The following is a 22,848-nucleotide window of genomic DNA, read 5'->3' on the forward strand; positions in this document are numbered from 1 at the left end:
TTTTTTTTAATAAAGTCTGTTTGGGAAAAAAAAAAAGAAATGAAGGTGTAGTAAGAAATATGGAGTTCAACAACATGCAGAGCCCTCTGGTGGCTGGTGATGCTGACAGATTATTTTATCTGCTCCATAATGTCAAACTTGAAAATCTTTAGCTATCAAAATTTAACTGTAACATGTAATAATACTTTAAAAAATAAAATTTTAGATTTATTCTGGCACCCCATTCTATAAGGGTATATAATTTTATATGATCTGTATCAGGTTTTATTAGGCTTGGGTCATAGCTTTGGCTAAACATTTAATTTTTTAAAAGACTGTCCATTCAGTTAAAAGGTATATTTGGTGCTCTACTCATTATTATTGTTATTGTTGTCATTATTTTGCTGCTACATGTTGGAAAGTTGGTTCCTTATTGAGAATCTGAATAAAATGAGTTACTTCTTGCTAACTTTCATTATAAATGGGGTCTCCATGCTATGTTTCTTGGCCAGGACAGGAGGAATCGTCTGGAGGACAGAAATAGAATATAATAGCCAAATTCTCCCTGCAAATAGTTTGTAGAAGTAGGCTGGGACTATCATATTGCAGCTACTCTGCTTAATCTGTTCTTTGTTTAGATTTGAAATACATATTTCAAACATTGTTTAAGGAGAAAAGGAATCATGTCAAATGTTTCAGGAGAAGACTTAGGTTAGAGATAAAGAGAATATATCTAACTATGAAATGTTATGGAAATGTTATGGAATTATGAAATGTTAGTGGAACCTGAAGAGAATTGATTAATGTTCTTTAGATCATGACATGGTTCTTACAGGGGCTTATTTAAAGGCCTAGAAATAGTACTGTCTTACTGACTAACGCCTGCTAAATAGGAAAGTAGGAGGTGTGCAATTCCTAATTTTTAAATAGCAAAGTTTCTTCCCAGGTAGTGTTAGTAACTTTCAGAATCCTAGATGGAATGATGATTAGAACAACACAAGGAAAGCAGCAATTGACAGAACAGAAATAAGAACGGGCCTGAACCAACTGCAAAATAAGCAAGGCTTCAGAGGACTCCCAACAATTCTTGTCGTCGTGGGTTTCAACGTCCGGTCCCACTGGGTCAGGATGGCATTTCTGGCTCCTGGCCACTTCCCCGGGCCCACCAGCCTAAACTGATATGAGCTGCAAGGGCCAAAGTAAACCTCCAAGGCCAACTTTGGATCTGTGAGAAACAGCCATGGGATGTTGGGCTTTGCCCCAATGAAGGAGGCAAGTTCATCCATATAAACGATATAATCCGTCTGTATGGTATTGCTTTTGCCAAACCTAGGGGCGGGAGAGGAAACAAGACTGTGGTCATCCACGCTTTGTATAGGAACAAGAACAGGGAAAATGCCTCACACCTTTTTATCCATGGGAATCAGCATCTATCCTTTGTGTTGGTAAGGGGACTATTGCTCATTATCCTGTACTTTGTAGTTGTTACTAAAGGACTTTCATACTGATCTCATTTGGACATTCCACAACACGGCAAGGCAGCTGAGAAAGGCATTTTTATTCACATTTACAAGTAGGTAAATTGTCTCTTGCTCAAGTGAGGTTATTACTTCATGGCCACTGAGCTAATTAGTGATAGAGGTAGAACTGGAGCCCGGTTCTTCTGACTAGTTCTCATTTTATTAGAGCCATCTGTTGGAAGGCATCCTTTACATCTTAGAGGATTTATGGGCTAGAAAATTGAAGTCCACATCCACGTGTTCCCAAACTCCTCTAACTTCTAATCTTTCTGGGTTTCCTTTCTATGACATATTGCAGGAGCTATGGAGGGTTAAAACAGGATTTAGTGGGGTATCAGGTACAAAATAGATCCTGGATATAAATATTTGTTGAATGGCTGAATTTAGCTCATAGCTGTCAACGTAATGACCTCACTCAGGGCCATTTAAGACTAAAACAGTCCCAAGTATTCACAAATTCTGCTTTTTCTATGAAAATTCTACATCCCTTTACAATAGCTGCTCTTACCATTTGAGCTTTTTCCCCATTTTTTCATCAATGTCATTCATCATGTCCTTGACAGAAGGCAAAGTGCAAGTTCCTATAAAAAGGGAAAGACATGATAGTAGTTAAATAAGTCTGGCACAGGACCAGCTTGCAATGTTTCCTTTTTAATAGTGAGTTATGAATCACATTAGCATTTCCAAATTTTTTGTCACTGTCTAGCAAAATAAAATTTTGAGACAAACATACAGGTCATTCCCAATCTTCTCAGTGATGATACTCGTCACAATAATTAAAAGCCATTACCCAAATAATCTTTTATCTTTGTATCTTTGCACTTAAACCAGTTATCGGATTTAAAAAATCAGTTTCAAAATATTAGATTATATATTCTAATCTCTCAGCTTTATTTTTAAGTATGTTCTCTAATAAATTATAGCCAAAGGTAAATAGGCATCTCTTTTTTAAGATTTAAGAAAAAAAATCTTCATAGGAAGTTATCTTGCTTTGCCAGGAAAGGGAATTTCCAGCAGATAAGATAGAGAATTTAGTGAAGCCGCAGGGTTCTCTCTGAAAACCTGAATGAGACTGAGGATATGTACTGTCCATAAGTCACCAAGGATATCGGGAAGTCCCAGGAGACCAAATCTGATTTGGGGCTGCCCCAAGATTTCAGGCTCTTTCTGGCATCAATTTATAGAATTCTCTGAAATCTAGACCCAAACTTTTGTACCCAGATGCTTCAAATTAATGTGGTTTCTTTGGCAATTCTGCGATCACCTGGAACCAGAATTCCCAGCCTAGCTCTGATTGCTCAAGACCTACAATGACTTGCCTAACTCCCTATTCCTGAAATCCTTATAGACAGGGTCATGTGAACAGTCTGTAGACATGGCCTTGTTTCAAACCTTGGAACTCATTCTGTCCTTGGGCAGGAGGAGAGATGGAGAAGAGGCTATATTCCATAGCCCACCAGCTATTGCCATTGGGCTGCTTGTAGCTGACCCCTCTGTCCTGGTACCCTGGTTCCCCCAAATTGGATTGTTTGCCTTATCTTCCATTTCCCCCAAGACTGAGTCTTTGCCTTGTGCATCAGTTCTCTGTTGATTGGGTATCTGCCTTGTCTCCTTTCTTCAGAGCCCAGGTTACAACTCTTGTCCACACAGAGAGTAAGTGTCCCACATTTTAATGCCAGTCTCTTTGAACCTGGACCCTGATCCTAGCTCTTTCTAAGTAGAATTTCATGCCCTCACCTTCCTGGCTGCTGCCTCACTGGAGTAACATCATCCTGCAACACATCTCTGCTTGGGGACCGGGGAGGGAAGGAGATTCAGAGAGGTCACTGATATAAAGGACTGTAATGATGTGGATAGTAGCCTGGTGGTGGGCGATGATGCAGGCTATGTAATTGCAGGTTCCAACCACCAGTATAAAAGAACACTTAAACCCCAGCAAGTCAGGTAGGACTGGAAGCCTTAGATGTGGCTTCAAAGGAAGCAGACCAGCTAAGATTCCTTATCCATAATTTTCATACCTTTAAGACCAACTAGACTTTGCACACTAAACTTTGACATCTCTATTTGTTCTTTAACCATGGCCCTGTTTGGTCTTATTGTCTGAATTGGCCCACAACTGCATTTAAAGCTTAGTGTGAATCTGATCCCAGTGCCTAGGGCTGGATGATGCTGCCTGCCTTCTTTGCTTGGCCCCAATCAAGTTTGTTGTTTCCTTTTTCTTTTTAAAATACAGGGATTTAGTATTCCTTAGAGACTGTCTACCACACCAAGTGCTTTCTGCTTCTAATGATCCATGACAGGGAAGAAAATAGAGCAGGAAATCCACTTCCTCTCTAGCAATGATAATTTTTTTTTCATGACTGTGGATGTTTAAAGTTGGCTGGATATTGGCTTTGAAACATCTTTTATTAACCTTTCAAGAAATGTCATTCTATTGAGTTTTGAAATCTTAATTTTATAAAGTTGTCATGCATTTAAGATGAGAGTCTCTGGTGTTCTCAAGTTTAATGAAAGGTCTTGGGTAATTAACAGTTCTAAGGAGTTATTAATCACAAACTACTCCTTGAATAATACCTTGTACTATTGTTTATGACAATTCAATGTAATATGTTTTTAATTGTTTATAAAATATAATACTAAAAAATGTAGAATTATAGATTCTGGAAACTGGATGGGACCTAGGATTTGTCCCTTGTTATTAGGATTATTGTTTTCACAAAGACTCAAAGCCATTCTCATTGGCTTCCATCTTTCCCATCAATGAGCTTCTTTGTCTGCTTACCCTTTATTACTCGTACTGCGCAGCGAGACTGCAGGTCAGTTGTGGGGATGACAGCTCCAAGGGACTGGACAAGGCCAATCACTGCCATGGTTGGCTTCTCCAGTGAAGGTGGGAAGATGCCTTTAAATAAGGTGACCTCGTTGTCTCTGCTCTTAATGATGGAGTCATCAAGGAAGGGGTAGGCGTAACTATAGCCTGTTGCAAAGATGACACAGTCAATGGCCTCAAACACTGTCCCATCCTCAAAAATGGCCGAAGTCTCTGTAAACTCCTTCACATTTGGCTTAACGGTCACAGTGCCACATAGAATGCGAGCCGGGAGCTCATCATTGAACACGGGCTCTTTCCTCAGGGTGCTATATGGAAAACAGAGATGACCATTAGAACAGTAACATTTCCTGTTTCTTTTATTGGTCCATAATAATTAATTAATGATTGTTAATAGTTAATTAGTAAGGAAGGAGAAAATGACTCAAGATTTTTTAATGTGCCATGGAGTGTCACCAATATGGTTGAAGAACAAAACTGATGTAAGACAACATTGTGGAGTAAGAGAAATTGTTTTTTTGCTGATCCCTTCTCTATTTCCTGTGATCTTTCTCTTCTCTTCCACAGAGCTCTCTCTAAATCCCAGAATAAGCACTCAGGCCCTTCCCCCTGTTAAAACCTATATCAGGAAAAACTCTTAAAGTCAGAGTACCTGGGTCTTTAGATTTTTTTCTTTGCTACTTATCAACTGTGAACCTTGATCAAATTAAGTTTTCTTAATTTCTCTTGCCTCATCTTTCTCATCTGGAGTGGCAATAAAGTTATACCTACCACAGGTCATTGGGAGACCTAAGTAATATAAAGAATTTGGCATAGTTTGTAGCACATACATAGTGCTCGAAATGTTAGACATTATTCTTAACATAGCATACTCCAAAGTGGTCATCGTGATGTAAAGAAGATCAAATAGGTGGAAGGAAGCTAAAGGTGGGAAGACTGCAGTCAGGTTCTATCATAAAATGTGAAGAGCCCCGTGCAGACAAAGGCACAAGTCAGGTGAGGGAGGGAGCATCTAGGAATTTAAATAAGGCCAGGAGCAGGAAGAGGCCACTGGAAATCTGGAAAGAGAGAACTTCTGATTACTTTTTATTCAGTAACATCTCTAGTGAGTGCACATAAATCTGAAGTTAGGGGTGAACGGAATAGTGTTGAAGGAAAAGACTTTGTTCTTATAGGACGGTGAGAGCTGTGAGAGAGCCATAGGTAGACTCCACTGGGGAGGAAACTGAGCCAGACAATGAGATTGGTTGGAATGCTGATTGGAAAAAGGCTGGATTCAACTGCTCGAATTACCTGCCATTTATCTTAAACCCACTGCCGTGTTGAAACTTCTTTTGTCAAGGCCGCCAGGATCTTCAAGCTGCCAGATCCCATGGTCTACTCTTACTCCTCACTTTACTCAACTTATTAGCAGCATTTGACACACTTGATGGTGTCCTCCTCCATGAAACACGGTCTTCATTTTGCTTTCAGGTCATCACTCACTCTTGATTCCTTTCTACCTACCTCGCTATTCTTTCTCAGTGTCTCCTGCTGAATTCTTCTCCTCTTCCTGACCTCTAAATGATGATGTGCCCCAGGACTCAGCCCTCATACCTTTTGTTTTCTCCATCTCCATTCATTCTTCAAGAGACGTCATCTAGTTTTCATTTCTTTAAGTACTATCTATATTCTGACCAGTCCACATTTTTGTTGTTGTTTCAGTTCACATTTTAAACTTACGGTTTGAATGTCTCTTCTGTCTTGTGTATCCCACTGCGTTTCCACATTTTTCTGTGCGAATGTCGAATAGACATTCCAACTTTTATACGTTTAAAACTAAATTTCCGCTCCTCCCATGGTTTTCCACGTCTCAATAGATGTCACCTCCATCCTTGCCCTCTTGCTCAGATCAAAAGTCTGGAAGACATCCTTGACCCTTTTTTTGCTTTCACATCTGTTATTCAGTCTAACAGAAAATGCTGTTTGGGTTTACCTTCAAACTGTATCCAAAATCTGACCACTTCTGAGCATTGATGATCCTAGTTCAAGCCACCTACCCCTCTCATCTGGATGTTTGACAATAGCCTCTTTTTTTAAATATATTTTTTTTATACAGCAGGTTCTTATTAGTTATCTGTTTTATACATATTAGTGTATACATGTCAATCCCAATCTCCCAATTCATTCCACCACCACCACCACCACCCCTGCTTCCATACATTTGTTCTCTACATCTGTGTCTCTATTTCTGCCTTGCAAACCGGTTCATCTGTACCATTTTTCTAGATTCCACATATATGCGTTCATATACGATATTTGTTTTTCTCTTTTCTGACTTTCACTCTGTATGACAGTCTCTAGGTCCATCCACGTCTCTACAAATGACCCAGTTTCCTTCCTTTTTATGGCTGAGTAATATTCCATTGTATATATATACCACATCTTCTTTATCCATTTGCCTGTCGATGGGCATTTAGGTTGCTTCCATGACCTGGCTATTGTAAATAGTGCTGCAACGAACATTGGGATGCATGTGTCTTCTTGAATTATGGTTTTCTCTGGGTATATGCCCAGTAGTGGGATTGCTGGATCATATGGTAATGCTATTTTTAGTTTTTTAAGGAACCTCCATACTGTTCTCCATAGTGGCTGTGTCAATTTACATTCCCACCAACAGTGTAAGAGGGTTCCCTTTTCTCCACACCCTCTGCAGCATTTGTTGTTTGTAGATTTTCTGATGATGCCGATTATAACTGGTGTGAGGTGATACCTCATTGTAGTTTTGATTTGCATTTGTCTAATAATTAGTGATGTTGAGCAGCTTTTCATGTGTCTCTTGGCCATCTGTATGTCTTCTTTGGAGAAACGACTATTTAGGTCTTCTGCCTATCTTTTGATTGGGTTGTTTGCTTTTTTAATACTGAGCTGCATGAACTGTTTATATATTTTGGAGATTAATCCTTTGTCCATTGATTCATTTGCAAATATTTTCTCACATTCTGAAGGTTGTCTTTTCATCTTGTTTATAGTTTCCTTGGCTGTGCAAAAGCTTTTAAGTTTCATTAGGTCCCATTTGTTTATTTTTGTTTTTATTTCCATTTCTCTAGGAGATGGGTCAGAAAAGATCTTGTTGTGATTTATATCAGAGAATGTAAACTCTTAGAGGAAAACATAGGAATAACACTCTTTGACAATAGCCTCTTACCCAGTGTTTCTACTTCCTTCCTTGACCCACCCATCTATAATGAGTGATGACCATAAAAGCCAAAGTGATCTCTTCAAATTAACTTAGATCTTGTCTTCAGTTTACTCAGATGCCTGCAATTGCTTCCCACTGCAATTGCAGAGTAAAGGCCAGACTCCTTACAGTGGCCTACAGGACCCAACATCAACTGGCTATTTTGATGTCTCTGGTTTCATTTCCTGCTACTCTCCTGAGCCCTCTTCTCCAGGAAGAGAAGCTCATTGTAGTTTGTTGAACATACCAGTCATACCCCTGAAGAGGTGATGTCCTAGCTGTTCCCATTGTCCAGAATACTCTTCTCCAGATATCCTCATGGCTCATTTTCTCATCTCTTTCAGGAATTTGCTTAAAAGTTTTCTCAGTGAGGCCTCCCCTACGGAGTGTTTAAAATTGTCCTGATGGCACTCCCTATTACCCTTGCTTGCTTTGTTTTTCCTCCCTGATACATGTCATTGTATGATTTTCTGCTATTTGTTTATTGTCTGTTTCCCACTACTAGAATGTGGGACAGGGATTTTATGTGTTTGTTCACTGCTATATCCACAGGATTTAACACAGGTCCTGGCACATAATAAATGCTTAATAAATATTTGTTGAATTAATGAATTAACTTTGATGTAAACAGCTTATAACTTGGGTTTTTCACCCATGTCAAAGTAATTTCTTATCATGTGACTGGCTTGGGGGATGTTATAGGAGAGAGTGAGGAGGAGACTGAAGATGTAAACATTGTGGCCATAGTTCAGTGCGAGGGCTCCATTAAGGGGCAGGTGTTGAGAGCGAAGCACAGGGAAAGTTCTGCTTTGCTTAACTTTGTCATTAAGAAAGAGGCAGTAGAGCAAGGTGGCTAAGAGTGAGGGACTCTAGAGTCAGCAAATCTGGACATGGCTTTAACTTCCTGGCTGTGCGGCTTTGGTAGAGTTAACTACATTGAACCACAGTTTTCTCATCTCTGAAATGAAGATTATAACAGAGCCATCCTCATAGTTGTTGTGAGAATAAAGGGAGGTAATGCGTGTCAGAGACTCTGACTTGTATTAAGGGCTTAAAACATGTTGACTACTATTATCATAACTCTAGGGACTAATTCCTGAGGTACTGATATTATATAACTTCGCAGCTGTGCAAATCTGGTAAGGAGGATTGTGAATAGGAAAATACCCCTAACTTTTGCAATTCTTTATCCTCTGAAAAGTGAGAGGTGATTACTTCACTTTGATTTGTTTGGGGGTTACAACACACATTAGGGTTGTTGACACTGAAATAAAAATTAGCAGGCATATCATGTTTAAGTCTACTTTACCCATTTAAAGGCATCAAGCCATAGTTCTCATGCTTGAATCTTGCATTCATTTGCTTGACGTACCACCAGTCAGAGATGACTGTTGGTAAGTTGTTGTTGAGGAAGGTTTCAAATCGAGTGATAAACATCATGTCCCATGGATAGCCACCATGCCAGACCCGGCTCATCACCCAGGAGCCACTTCTGGAGCTGACGATGACCTTAAAAAACACCATTTCAACCATTAAAGTGGTGACCATTTGTACTGGATACTGTGATATATCCCCCAGATCTGCCTTTAGGAATGGAGTTATTATAGCAGCTTCTGGGAGTGTTGCCAGAAGGCAACCCTCAGCTGTCAGCCCTCCTTGGCAGTTAGTTTGGTAACTTATACTCTTTGGATTCCCTGCATTCAGTGACTGGTTCATGGAAGGATATAAAGGCCCAGCCTCTCACTTCAACTAGAGACAATTCTAAAGGACTATCCTAGCTTCAGAGTAAGTAAAGGAAAACTTCTTTCCCTTGCCTCAGAGGTATTCATCCAGAGAGCTCTCCCAAATAAACTCCCTGCCTTATAATCGACATCTTAGGGTCAACACTCTGTTATACTCCTCCAGGCAAATTTTCATATCTTAATCAAATCTTCTCTGGTGTTGATGACCAATAACTGAATTCTAGTGCATATTTCTTCTAGTGCTTATCTGATGATCCCAAAATGATCCCATTAGTTTCGGAGGAATTTACTGGACACATGTTAGACACTAAATGTCCCAAAGAAGAAGATTGTTGAATGGCAACATCACTCCTTGCTGATGTTCTGCCTTTGCCATACAAGCTATTTAAAATTTCACAAGTTACCAGGGAAGTTGAGCTATATGAAACACTACTTAGTATTCCGATCAAGCACCCTGCTCTTCTCCCGTTTCGTTATCACACCTTTCAAATGGTGTGTCTGTCCCTTTAAAGAACTCCCTTAGTATCTGGGAGGCGTACCTGTTCTGCTGTGTGGCTGAGTTCTGAGGCAATATCACAGCCCGAATTCCCCAGGCCAATCACCAGGACTCGCTTCCCCTTGAATATTCCTGGTTCTTTATAGTCCCAGCTGTGGAAGCATTTGCCTTTAAAAAGTTGTAGACCTGAGTGAAAAGTGGGAAACATATGAATCATTTGATTTCCATTTAAAAAACTGCTGTAACAGATCTTGTGGGTGAATATAGTTGCAGTAATCTGGAATTTTAGCACACCAGGTATGTTAGATACAGTGGAAGCATATTTTAATTTAATGTGTACTTTTATAAATTGTACTTTTATATATGTAAGAAAGACATTATCAAGGTCATTCATTCATGTCAGATTTGTAGACGGCACCCTAAATTTTGGTCTTACCTTGAAAGGACTCTTTTGGTAGGTTGGGGTACACATGATGTCCAGAACAAATCATTACAGCATCAAAGACAGCTGATTCTTTTTTACCATCCTTTTCAGTGATAACGTCCCATTGGCCAGTGACTGAGAAATCAGGACGTTTATTTACACTGGATACAAGTGTCTAAGAGAAACACAGAAAGATAGCCTTCTTTTTTTCTATGCTAACAGGTAGGTTTGGCACCAACTTGATCAAATAGGATGAAAAAAATCTTTAATAGTGTCTTAGGAAAAATACTTAATTCATTATGAAGGTACATATTACAAATTCAAAATTCCTTCAGAATAATTCAAAACATTAAATGGTCTATATGTTTTTTATCCCCACATGGTTCCTTGTGTATGACCAGTATTTTCTGCAGTAGAAGAGTGATTCCTTTCGGAGCTATGACAGTGAATTGAATCATAGTTTACAAGAGGCATGTAGCACATGTAGTAAATAATCTGGTGGCCAATAATTTTTGTAGTAACAACATTTCCTAACGTATTTCATTAGCCATTTTATTTTTAACGTTATTGTCTTAAAATGAAAGATGTCTGTATTCAGAGCATAAGTTCTTTTCAGATTTTAGTGTGTGTAAGGATTACGTGAAAAACCTTAGGAATCAGGATCGTGCCTGCAGCCCGGGGAGGGAGCTGTGAAGGAGGAAAGGTTCCCACACCTTGGGAGGGCTCCTCACCAGTGGAGAAATTAGACTGGATGGAGGGGGAGTTTCAGAGCCTAAAAGGAGAAAGCAGCCCCAGCCCCAGCTTATTTTCTAATATAAGCATTTAAGCTTATAATTTTCATGAAAGTTTTGCTCTCTCTGCTTCCCACAAATACCGATATGTAGAATTTAAATTATCGTTCAGCTCTAAATATTTTAAAATTTCCATTGCATTTTCTTTTTTGACCCATAAATTGTTTAGGAAAAAAGAGTTCTTAAGTTAATGGAATGTGGTCAAGTTTTGTAAATTTCCTACATATTCTTGAGAAGAATGTGTATTCTCTAAATCTAGGGTCAGAGAAGCCACATTGTTAAAAACGTTGACAAGTAAGAAAGAGACACTGAAAGAACTAATGGGAATCTACTAATAAAAAGAAAATTCCTCACAGCAATGCCCCGAATTAATTTCTTGATAACATCTTACCTTAAGTTGAATGTATCTCAGGAGGTTCTTTTCTTTGGCAAACGCAGTGATGTATTCCTGGAGCTTACTGTTATGCATAAAGTTGGGAAAGTCATCAGGAAAAGGGAAGTCCGGAAAACATGTCATCTCTTTGGAAGAGTTGGTAAAGACTGACCGATAAATGCTGGCCCTGCCTTCCTCGGCATGGTCCTGTGAAAGTATGGTTTTAAATGGAAGAGAGTTTGTGAATGAGTATACTTATCACAGTCAGGGCCAGTTCCAAATAATTAGCACTCATTTTCAGTCGGCCTTTACCCACAAGTAAGTGAAATAAGATGAGGCATAAATTAACTTCACTTAAACAATTTGATGATAATCAAAGGAACTTAGAATGTGGAAAAATATATCTTTCTTAACATCTTTGCTTTTCTAAGGGAAACAAATTCTGAATTTCATCATGTCCTTTAAAGAACATGTAACTGGAATAATTTTATTCCTTTTAGCCATTAAATACAGTGATAGATATTTTCCAAAACTCACCCATGCATGATTTCAGTGTGTCAACACATAAGCATGGACAAACAAAATGTGATATATACATACAATGGAGTATTATTCAGCCTTAAAAAGAAAGGAAATTCTGACATATGCTGTGATAGGCATTGACTTTGAGGATATATGCTAAATGAAATAAGCCAGTCACAAAAAGATAAATACTGTATAATTCCACTTAGCTGAGGTACCCTGAGTGATCACATTTATAGAGACTGAAAGAGCAGTGGTTGCCTGGGACCAGGGAGAGGAGGGAATCGAGAGTTATTGTTTAATTTCTGTATTATTTTACTTTGGGACGATTAAAAATGTTCTGGAGAGGGATGGTGGTATGATTGCACAGTAATGTGAATTAACTTAAGGCCACAGAACTATATGCACTTTAAAATGGTTAAACAGCAAATCTTTATTGTGGTTTATTTACCACAATGAAAAAAATTTCCTTTAGCGTGTCATGAGGTAGTTCTGGTGGATTAGATCATGATATTTTCTTATGTACCTAGGGCAGAGAGAAGTTTGGTTATGTTTAGAACAGTGTTTTTCAAATGTTTTTGCCCATATCCTATAGTTAGTAATATATTTTATATTGCAACCCAGTGCGTGCACACACACAAACACACACACAGTGGGGACAAAAGTTTTATGAAATAAATCATTTTCAACAAGTTGAGTTGCACACATACTTTCTATACATTTCATTTAAACATGCAGATTGATTCATTAATTTATATCATAGCACACTAATGAGTCATAGTCTCCAGTTTGAAAAACATTGGTTTAAAGAACTGGGTAAGGAGAAAGGGGAATAGAGGCAGAAAAAGGGGTAATGGTGGATTACTTAAGTCCTAAGCTTTATTCTGGAATTCTGAAATTAACATTGAGGGGAACACTGAGGGAAGAGGGGCTTTTGTTTTCACATTTGAAATTCTGGTAAGATATCAGAATACATATCAAAACCTCCCGCTGAACCAGCCTGGGTAGAGGGAGGTTGACACAGGAAAGTCAAGTAGCAATGATTAGGAAGAGGTAGAACTTTAGTTTAGTTTAGTTCTCTTGAACCCATTCAGTTTGAACAAAACATAGGAGTTCCTGCTTGCTCCCAACAGGGATGCAGAAATTATCTGAGAATCTTAGTACGTAGTTTACCAGAGAGTTGCTATGGAGGAAGCTAAGCGACATTTTAGGAGAGATGCAGAGTGGACCACTTGAGTCAGGGACTCAGTGAGAAAACTGGACCTGGCAAGTGAGGTCTATTCAGCAAGCAGATTCAGTGGCTCCTGATTAAGTTAAGAGAGGACAGTCTCCAGGTTCATCAACTGCTGTCTTATCCTCTTGAAGGATGAGTGTGAATGGTAACCAAATAGAATAGAAACATCAGGAGACCAGAGCGGCCAGAGGACAGTCCCAAGACCTGTGTTTGAATCTGGGAAACTTTGGCTTCCCTTTACTCCAAGGTCATTTAAGTTCTCCTTCTCCATAAGCCCAGATACAATTTTGGAAAGAGCTGAGGGGCAAGGAGGGGACCTGAAAGACCGAGCATTGACCCAAAAGAGACCTAGAGATTAAGCTGTGCCAACTGGGGGTACTCTTTGTGTCTTAGAATGCTTTTATGCTTCTCTCTATGTAATTCTGGACATTTGTCTGTTGTCCTGTTTATGCTAGACATAAACGAGTGACCTGAACACTTAGTAGTCTAGTATTACTTACTGACGAAACATTGCAACATATCAAGAACTCATGGGAGAAAATGGGAGAGGATCTCCCAGGACAGAGTGAGAGTTTTAGGGTTCGCTGACATGCTTCATGACTTTCCCTCAACTTATAGCATGAGGCATTTGGTAGACAGAATTTTAAGAGTGACCCTTAGTGCTCCTCAGCCTTGTACAGTCATTTGCCCTCTGAGTCTGGGTGAAACCTGTAAATATCATATCACTCAAGGTATGAGGAGGATTCAGCTTGTTGTTCTTGGCACTGAAGATGGAGGGTGCCATATGCCAAGGAATACTAGCAGCCTTTAGGAGCTGAGAGGAATCCCAACTTACAGCCAGCAAGGTAACAAAGACCTTAATCTTACCACAGCAAGGAACTGAATTCAGTCACCACCCTGTATGAACTTGGGTGCAGATTCTTCCCTTGTGCCTCCAGATAAGGGCCCTGCCCAGCTAGCAGCTTATTTTTGACCTCGTGAAACTCTAAGCAAAGAACCTAGCTGAACTATGCTGTACACCTGAGAGTAATAAGTAAGTGTTGTTCTGAGCTGCTAAAGTTTGCAGTAATTTGCTACGCAGAAATAGAAAACTAATACAAGGCCAAAGGTAAGGTTTTGGAGCAAGCCAAAGTCAGGGAAAATTATGTAATGTAACAACAAGGGAGGAGTTTCATATAATAAAAATGATGCAAACCTTTGAGACAGGTTTGAGGTGCTTTTGCAACTTTGGTTGCTTCAGGATAATATTCAGTAAATCCCCCTAGCAATGCTGAGCTGATTGGTCTTCAGTTTTTCTTGGATTCCGAAAAGGCCATGATTAATGAGAGAGGAGTTGCAGCATCAACTAACCACATCATGTGTGACTTGCTTAAAAAAGAAAAAGAAAAAAAAAAAATATGTCATGAACATCTTACTGTTCCTATTTGGTATTATAGTGTATCTCAGAGCCCATGTTTATAGACTGATTCTTTTAAGTTGATGATATAAGAAGTTCATAAGAGAATGACTATAGAGTCATAAATTGCATTTTCAAATATAAATTTTTTGTGGGGCAAGTGTTCAACAAAGAACCAAACCTTGGTTATTTATGGAAGTAACTTTATTTATTTATTTTTGATTACTTAAGTAATCCAGACTTCTGATTAAACATGAAAGATTATGTAGATGCATTTAACTCTTTTTCCACTAAAATTACTGTAAAGGTATCAGAGATATGAACCCACAAGGAAAAAAAAGAAAAAAAGTAAAAGCAAACAAGAAATAACAACAGTATTTTGAAAGTAGAACATAGATGCATGAGTGATAACTGACTTAACAGACCAAAGAAAGGTGAAAGCTGAGACTAGATCTAATCAACTGGGAATCTGGATCAAATAATGATACTCTAAGACATTCAAAGTCTACAATCTTTTACTTCACATATATAATTTTTCAGAAAACTACTGAGGATGTACTCTCATATAGTCTACTAAAATGAGAGAATAAACAAAATAGTAGAAAGATAAGGTTTCCAGAAAATAGGGTTACCCAGGGTAAAGCAGTGTAGCTAGCCTAGGGAAAAGAAGGAAGACAATCTGAAAGAGTATCTTTAAGAGATAGTTGAGAGAAGAATTAAGCTGGTGAAACACCTTGTGTGTTTAAACATGCTGAGAGAATTCTGTGGGATGGCCTGGGGTTTGAATTAGAGATAGCATTTATAAAATTAAACCAACAAAGGACACAAGGCAGTTATTAGCTCCAGTGAAAACAAAAAGTTATTTAAGAAAGAAAATATAACAATGAACAGTATTTACATGGTTATAATAATATAAGCATGAAGGTTTACTTAAACAAAAAGAATGGTATAACTATATGAACAAGAGAAGATGGAAAATCTTGTAAATGGGTGTGTCTTTTGTTTGAAATATTCTAAGGGATTGTTGTTTGTACATAGCACCAATCAAAAAAATTCTATAAATACAGAGGAAGTTACAAGAAATGGGTCAAAAATGAATATGGTGGAACAGAGAATTCAAATTTAGCCTAAAAGAGGCCAGGTATTAGAGTAAGAGGAGATACAGTGTTGCCTGATTTTCTAATTTTTCAAAAGAAGATATATCCCTAGATCTTTATGTGAAATATCATGATTTTAAAATAATGGATCAAAAAATTTTAAAAATGTATAGATCAAATAAAACAGAACAGCTTTAGTATAAAAAGAGCCAGTTTGCTAACTCTAAAACATGTATAAACTATTGATTTTTGTCTGGTAATTCCAACCTCATTGTATTATCTTATTTTTTGCAGCCATTTTCCAATTGATGTCCTTCATGGTATAAAATCAGATGGACAGTAACTGATAATTTTTCCTCCTTTCCAGTTTCTCTTTTTTATTATCAATCGCTTGTCTTATTGAATTGGCTCGAACTTCTAAAAGAACATTAATCAATAGATCTTTAAGAGAGAACTTAAAAATTTCCTGGAGGCAGTATTTTCCATCATTTTGGTATAAGTTTCTATTTTATTGTATTGGCAACAGAGAATTTCATTTTATTTATACATTTTTTCAAAAATTTTGAGGCTTTTTGGTTGAGTCAGTTTTAGAAATGTTCCATGGGCACTTGAAAATAAGGCATATTTCATTTTTTTATAGTGTTGTATATCAACTAGTGACAGACCAAAGTGCAAGATGCAATAGTTGTTAAGCTACTATTTGACCAAAACTATGATCCTTAAAAAATAAAATAACAAAGTAAACATTAGTCTAATTCTTCAGATTGCACTTTCAAATTTAAAGAGCCAATTAAAAAAAAACAAAAAGCAAACAAACAAACAAAAAAAAACAAAAAAAAACCCCACCCCAAATAGGGGCTTCCCCGGTGGCACAGTGGTTAAGAATCTGCCTGCTAATGCAGGGGACATGGGTTTGAGCCCTGGTTCGGGAAGATCCCACGTGCCGTGGAGCAAATAAGCCCATGCGCCGCAACTACTGAGCCTGCGCCCTAGAGCCCACGAGCCACAACTACTGAGCCTGCATGCCACAACTACTGAAACCCATGCGCCTAAATCCTGTGCTCCACAACAAGAGAAGCCACCACAATGAGAAGCCCACGCACTGTGACGAAGACCCGATGCTGCCAAAAATAATAAATAAATAAAGTTAAAAAAAAAATACCCAAAAGGGGCTCCAAAGAAAAACATTTCTTTCCTTAAAAAAATTAACATTGTTTTCTATCTGAAATGATTTTCCCTCTGATGAAAGATCAAACTGTAGATCTCTATGTAGAGTTGCCAGTTCATAATGAAAAGCACTGAGCACTAGAAATTTAGAATTAGGGCTCATATAACTCAAAGTTTTCAGGCCCGTAGAATATAAATTTTTAGTATAATACTAGAATATTCCAATCACATCAAAAGCCAATGTGGCTGTGGCCTTGTTCTTGACAAGTAATTCAGTGGTAGATTAATTGCCAAGTTTGCGTCAGAAAGCAATGTGATCTTGAAATATGGCGTGAGTTTTCCGCTGCTCCCTTGGGTTGTTGACTCTGCTAGTGTGCATTTGGGATGCAGAGGTGGAGGAATTCATAGCTTTGGGTGAGTTTAGGAAGCTTGATAGTGATTATAATTAACACAAGGAGAGACTAAATATTAAAGATCAAATAGATACATAGGCTAGAAAAAAGTCAGGGGAAGTGAACAATGGGTTGTATGCCCAGAAAAAAACAGACTTTATTCATGACACTTCAGGCCAAAATCCAGTTTACTCACATATTGTTTGGGGGACTCCTGAGAAGGAAAGACCTTTCCCCTAGACCTGCATCCTAGTCACAACGTACTTTATCTTCTCAGCGATCAGAGCAGGTGAGGGAAATACATCATCTTGCCTTTAGATCGGGGTTAGAAGAAAGAAGTAGAAGGGCTATAGGAAAGTGCTATAGGAAACAGCTACAAAAGTGTGAATTATCTGCACTTTACCCTTTTTACACATAACTAATATTTGGATCTCTCTGAAAGAAAAAAAAGTTGAGAGAATGTAAAGTGCTATCTTTAGAAACTAAAGATAATGAAAATACAAAATTTAACCTGATTTTATAATATAATCCCATGATGTGAATTCTAGGTATACTGCTACAGACTCCTAGAGGTATTTGAGAAACACTGCAAGTCACAACATCATTTGCAATCTTTAAGTCCTCTCACAGAGGTGAAATAGTTTGGAAACTCCGAATAACCAAGTATAGTAGTTTCTATTAGCTTCGTGAGGCTATTGTAATAAATTACCACAAACTTGACAGCTTGAAACAGCAGGAATTTATTCCCTCATGATCCCAGAGACCAGGAGTTGGAAACCAGTATCACTGGGCCTAAATCAAAGTGCTGGCAGGACCATGTTCATTCCAGAGGCTCTAGGGGAAAATCATTGTCTCTTCCAGCTTCTGGTGGATGCCAGTGTTCCTCGGCTCTTTTAGCATCTTGAGGCCACCTGTATTCCTTGGCTAATGTCCCCTTTCTCCATCTTCAAGGTCACAACATAGCATCTTCAAATCTCTCTTTCTGATGAGGTCGCATTTTCTTTTCTATCTTTGTGTGTCAAATCTCTCTCTGCCTCTCTATTTTAGGGGTTTATGTTATGGCATCTTGGGCCCAACCAGATGATCCAGGATAATCTCATCATCTCAAAATTCTTAATTTAGTCATGTCTGTAAATATCCTTTGTCTTTATTAGGAACATTTACAGGTGCTAGAATCAGGACCTGATATCTTTGAGGGTGCCATTGTTTGAAAAGCCTACCACAGTGCACTGTCAGGCCCCTAAGGATTCACATTTATCCCACATGCCAAATACATTCACTTCAGCCCAACATCCCCACAGTCTCAGTCCACTGCAGCATCAAATCAAGTCCCAGATCTCACTTATATATCATCAGCTTAAAAGTCCTAAATCTCATCATCTAAATCAGGTATATCCCAGGTATATCCCAGGTACCCTGGGATAAAATTCTCCATTTCTGGACCTGCCAAACGAGGAAACATGTTGTCTTCCTCTAAAATACAGTGATGGGACAGGCACAGGGTACCAGTTACAAATGTTCGCATTCCAAAAGGAAGAAAATGGAAGGAAAAAAGGAGTCACCAGTCCCAAGCAATTTTGGAATCCAGCAGGGCAAGTTTCATTAGGTTTCAAGACCTGGTAATAAGCATTTGTGTCTCAAGGCTTCAGCTTCTGTGTTTGAGGTTCCAGCCTCTGGGGTAAATTTTCTTTTTCTTGAAGAGTAGCACATATTTGCAGCTGCGTAGTTTTATCACTCTATGATGCTAGGTTCAAAATTTTAAAGTCTTCCTTGAATAACAAGAGAGGCAGCTGCTCTCAAAAGCTATATCAGCAGTGTCTTTCTTCAGCAATGCTTTGCAAAGTAAGTTTTTATTTATTTATTTATATTTATTTATTTTTGGCTGTGTTGGGTCTTCGTTGCTGCGCGTGGGCTTTCTCTACTTGCAGCAAGTGAGGGCTACTCTTTGCTTCGGTGCGCAGGCTTCTCATTGCAGTGGCTTCTCTTGTTGCGGAGCACGGGCTCTAGACGCACGGACTTCAGTAGTTGTGGCACATGGGCTCAGTAGTTGTGGCTCGCAGGCTCTAGAGCGCAGGCTCAGTAGTTGTGGCACATGGGCTTTGTTGTTCTGCGGCATGTGGGATCTTCCCGGACCAGGGCTGGAACCTGTGTCCCCTGCATTGGCAGGTAGATTCTTAACCACTGAGCCATCAGGGAAGTCCGCAAAGTAAGTTTGAATATGAGGATTTGGTTAAGATCAGGAGACTTGTGTAGGAGACTTGCCTGCTCAATAAGCCACTTGTTGAAATGTCACCCAGTAGTTTAAAAAGAGGTTAAGAATTCAGGCTGGAGAGACAAGTCAGATTGAACTGGGGTCTTGTCTTTACCATTTACCAGCCATTTATCATTTTTTCTTTTCTTTTTAAGCTTCAGATTCATTTGTAAAAGGGAAAAACTCATACCTAGCTTATAGGATTATTATAAAGACTGAATTAAATGGGAATGGTGTTTGGCATATAGAAAGTGCTCAATAAAATAGCCCTAAGATTCATCAGTGTACTAATCTGAAGATCTGTCAGCACATTCCAGTGACACGCTGGGCTCCACAATGTTATAAAAGATACTGCATGGTTTGAAGAGTTCTTTACAGCCTAGAAAATATCTACATTAATAAGAATAATTCTCATATCTTTATAATATTTAAAGAGCTGTCACAAACACTGTCTCCTTAAATACAACCTTTTATTAAGTTATAAAGTTTAATACTAATTTTGCATTTGAGAAGGAAATGGTGGCTTAAAAAGGGTTAATGATCTTCCTATGTTTGCATATGTGTTAATGGTTTATCAGAAGAAGAAGAAGAAAACAGGAGTAGGCTTAGCCAGACAGCATTCCTAAGGTTGGAGACACTGAGGGAGTTGGGGGCACAAGGCAGCCCGCACACCCTATGATATGCTTGTCAGACAACGCAGGAAGTGATTTAACGTCAGCTTACAAGCATGTCTGCTGACGGAGTCCTTCATATAAATGCATAGAAGTAAAAAGTCATTGAAGAACTTCAAATCAGTGTGTCCTATGCTTGGTTCCTCTCGTAGCTATCTCATGAATTATGCGTTTTTGGCAAGACCAAAGTCAGCACCTGAAATCTTAAAATCTGTGGTCTGAATCACTAAGAGGATGTTCCAGAGACCCAACAAAAGAATGGAAAGAGCCGTTGCTTTTTAAATGAATAACTCATGTAATTCCATTACATAAACCTAACCAATATTTGACCATGTATTTTATCCCCAAGTGGCTCACTTATTAATGATTTATTGGAGTTGAGCTCTGTACACAGAGACTAACCAGCCCACTACCTCATTTACTTTTGAAGTAAGTAAGGGACTTACTTTCCAACCTGCTTCTGATGTTGTGTTTCATAGAGTGAGTGTAACTGCCATGACAGCTTGTTTGGAAGGCTGTGTTCAAGCAATGTGCTCTCACACTTCCCATTTCACTCCCCAGTCTATTGCAGTGGTGTCCCACTCACCGAGAATTTCCACAGGCCCCCGACGTCTTCGCCCTTCTCAAAGCAGGTGGGCTCCAGCCCCTCTTCCAGGCAGCTCCTGATGGAGGCCAAGCCACTGATGCCAGCTCCAATGATGGCCACTTTCTTCACCATGGTTGCCTGTGCAAAGGCCCAGGGAACATTTCCAGCAACAGTATTGCTGAAGACTCATTTTTGGATTTTTTTTTGGTATCACTTTTTGGCTTAATAAGCAACTTTGTTTTTGCACCAAGAAAAGCAATATTAAAAGAAAATAGATCAGAACTTTTTTTAAGTTATCTAACTATACTTTGCATTTCTCTTTAATTTCTAAAGAGAATATTTTTTCCTCCCAAAAGAAGCACTTTGTTTTCAGTCAACTCTCCAAAATTAAGAGGCTGGTGATCTGGCAAAATATTTGTCTTCTTTGCCTTTGGCCTTTTGTCAGTTACTCTGTACTAGAGACAGTAAATGGGAGAAAGAGGAGATTCACCACTAAAACACATATACACACACTTATACCCACAAACATTTATGTATGTATGAAGGAAGAAACAAATATATATGTGTATGTATATAAATGCATATACATATACACATATAAATACACATATTTATTTCTTCTCTCTACTTTAACATAAGCCTTGAGGAATAAAGTCTGGCTATATCTGTGTTTTGGTATGCCAGGAAGTCACCCTCTTTTCTCCCCTAATAATATTCTTCACCTTCTCAATTAAAAAGAAAAGTCAAGTCTCTTTATCTAAAAACAACTTCTTCCCACTAGCTGCTACCCTCAACCTCCATTCTCTTCTAAAAAAAATTATGTTTCCTAATCTTTTCCTATTCCTGACAATATCTTTAGACCTGACTATTACTTTTCTCTGTTTTTTTCTTTTTAGACAAAATCACATAGATATGCAGAGAAGTAGATTTGGATGACAAAAGTCATAATCCTTAATTCTCAGAAAGTAAAAAATATCTACTTGAATTATACGTCATTCTCATTTTGGCCATATTTGGTATAAATATAGCATGCGCCTTCTCCATTTACCAATCCCACTCTCCTCCCTCTCGCATCATTACAGTATCATCCTTTTTTTCTTTTTCTACCTTTTCTTTATCTTCTGTTCTTCTGAAGGTTTAAGTCTTGTCCAAGATATTTGGGCAGTTTGAAAGCAAAAATGCTTCCCTGAACCAACACTCGGGGGGGGATTATTGCAAAATGGGAGGAGCTGCTCTTAAAGAGGAACTCGTTTCCCAGTCCTCCAGCAAGCTCCCTGCCAAGGGTGGGGCTCTGCTCTAGTCTCTTGGCTGCCCAATCCCTGCTTTCCCTTTAGTCCTAGTAAACCCAATCTACTGCTTACACTCTTGGACTCTTGGCCTGGGACTCCGGCATTTGTCCCAGATAGATGACTCTGCAGTTTTCTGCTCCATTTTATGATGTGTTATTCAAAATTTACCTTATTTTTCTCATTTCTTATTCTTCTCTGGGTATCTCATAGTAGCCCCCCAATACTGTTGAAAACTAGCTGTTTAATTGAGATATCCCAGCAGTGAAGATGGGTTTTCTCTCTTTCCTCTTATCCTCTCTTTGGACCTTTGTGGTCAAAGGCCTAGATTTCTCAAATTTGTATTTCTTTGATTCTGGTCAGTGTGTAGTCATGGAAAAGATCAAATTCCATAAATTGATCCATTAGCACCAGGTAAAATTATGTTGGTGATGAGACTAAATAAACTGCACTTAACTCCCGGTCATGAAGTATATTGAAGTTTCTAAAAATTGTTTCCCTACCAACCATATTCCTCTATCACTTAAAATGATGATACCTCAATTATTTGACTCAGTGAGTCCCCTCATTAAGCAGGTAATACTTAGCATAAACTGGCATATATTTAATTCTGGAGCAATTGCCTTTTTATGTTTCTTGGAGGTGGTGATGCTCATCTATAAAGTAAATGTGGTGAAGTGGAGAGTCAGAGACACTTCAAATCTTAGTTCAGTCACTTAGAGCTGTGTGGCCTTGGGTAAGTCATTGAACCTCTCCAATTCTTGTTTTCTTCATTAATAAAATGAGGATACTATCTATCTTGCTCAATTGTTACAAGGCTTAGAGGAGATATATATATATATATATATATATACACACACACACACACATG

The 22,848-nt window shown here is 38.6% G+C and overlaps 1 protein-coding gene across 1 annotated transcript; it reads right to left on the reverse strand.

The window, feature by feature from the left end:
* Positions 1 to 965: 965 nt before the first annotated feature.
* On the reverse strand, positions 966 to 20,823 carry LOC115863055 (flavin-containing monooxygenase 3). The gene is made up of 8 exons (XM_030875499.2): positions 20,692 to 20,823; positions 11,394 to 11,582; positions 10,224 to 10,386; positions 9,831 to 9,973; positions 8,859 to 9,058; positions 4,282 to 4,637; positions 2,008 to 2,080; positions 966 to 1,308 (listed from the first exon to the last, which is right to left on the reverse strand). The coding sequence occupies exons 1-8, from the start codon at positions 20,821 to 20,823 to the stop codon at positions 966 to 968; spliced, it is 1,599 nt and encodes a 532-aa protein (XP_030731359.1).
* Positions 20,824 to 22,848: the final 2,025 nt, after the last annotated feature.

The sequence above is a fragment of the Globicephala melas genome, chromosome 1 (assembly GCF_963455315.2).
Source record: "Globicephala melas chromosome 1, mGloMel1.2, whole genome shotgun sequence".
Lineage (NCBI taxonomy): Eukaryota > Metazoa > Chordata > Mammalia > Artiodactyla > Delphinidae > Globicephala > Globicephala melas.